Here is a 1,238-nt window from a genome sequence, read left to right as displayed (position 1 = left end):
ACTCCTTCCCCCCTCCCCCCCCCCCCTCATTGCATGCGTGTTATTGATGGATGTAAACTCCCACACGGGGGATGCAGCGCACCACCACCTCGTGCAAAAGGGAGGGGTCAAAAAAAAAAAAAAAAAAAAGAAGAAGAAGAGAAAAGGTTGTATTTGTAGCTTTTCTTTTTTTTTTTTTTTTGTTTGTTTGTCTTATAAGTCTTTTTGTGTGTGTGTGTGTGTTTGTTTGTGTTTACTTTTTTCGTTTACAAAAGGCATAAAAGAGGAAGAAGAAAAAAGGAAAAAAAAAAAAACAGCAAATACAAAGTACATATATATTTCTTAGATATATTTTATATATATATATATATTCAATACATACATCATGGAGCTTGATTGTATGAGCAGGGTATGTAGCTTCCTGCGGAAGTTTCTCTCAGTTATCATGGGTATTTTGTTGGCTATTTTTACACTTCTGTACGTCATTGGTGCGGGTCGTGTGATTACACTTGAGCATAACTTTAAGCATGCTGGATTTGCTTACTTTTTGGGCATTTTCTTCTCCATCATTACAGTCATTTGTTATATTTCTCTACACTTTGTCCCCCGTAAGGCCTATCGTCTGTTGTACTTCATCTCAGTCATGTTGGTGCTCTCGATGTTTTTTGTGGCCCACTCGATGGGACTCGCTGGCCCCGTTGTAAGTGACTGCAATTTATTGGGTCTGATCAACTACAGTGATATTGTGGCGAAGTGGCGGAATATGGGGACGGTGGGTGTTATCTTCAACAACGAAACTAAAACAAAAGAAGTCATTGGAAAACTCGGTGAACCCGTACAACATTGTGTGGAGCAGGAGTTGACATTTGCAACTGCGTTGATTATGCTCATTCTGCAGGTATTTGCCCTCTTTGATGTGCAGAAGGTACTCTTGACGCGAGTGAGATCCAAAACATACGGTGAACGGTTTGTGGAGATGGGCATTAGTAATTAAAACAGTGGAAAGGAAGAAAATTTCCTCCCCGGTGTGTGTGTATATATACGCCAAAGAGAGGAGAGGAGAGGAGAGGGGGCATGGGATGTCTATTTGCACGCATGGCCGCAGGAGAAGATATTTATTTATTTAAAAACAAAAAACACATGCACGCAAATAAATTCCCAAATGAAATCAAACAAACAAACAAAAAAAAAAAAGAAGCAGAAGAAAAATGGAGTTTTGAATATTCCGATGAAGTCATATGGGTGTCTGCATGTAGTTT

At 39.4% G+C, this 1,238-nt stretch overlaps 1 protein-coding gene across 1 annotated transcript, besides 6 other annotated features; it reads left to right on the top strand.

The window, feature by feature from the left end:
* Window positions 1-1,238: a sequence feature (heterozygous, non-Esmeraldo-like haplotype).
* Window positions 110-145: a microsatellite.
* Window positions 167-247: a microsatellite.
* Window positions 259-306: a sequence feature (T-rich).
* Window positions 308-363: a microsatellite.
* Tc00.1047053412435.10 (hypothetical protein, conserved) lies at window positions 365-973 on the top strand (the record flags this gene model as incomplete). Its single annotated transcript, XM_797116.1, has 1 exon — window positions 365-973. The coding sequence occupies one exon, from the start codon at window positions 365-367 to the stop codon at window positions 971-973; it is 609 nt and encodes a 202-aa protein (XP_802209.1).
* Window positions 1,029-1,049: a microsatellite.

This window comes from Trypanosoma cruzi, genomic scaffold (assembly GCF_000209065.1).
Source record: "Trypanosoma cruzi strain CL Brener 1047053516273 genomic scaffold, whole genome shotgun sequence".
Lineage (NCBI taxonomy): Eukaryota > Euglenozoa > Kinetoplastea > Trypanosomatida > Trypanosomatidae > Trypanosoma > Trypanosoma cruzi.
The sequence above is the reverse complement of the archived record's forward strand: the minus strand, read 5'-3'. Positions and strand labels throughout refer to the sequence as shown.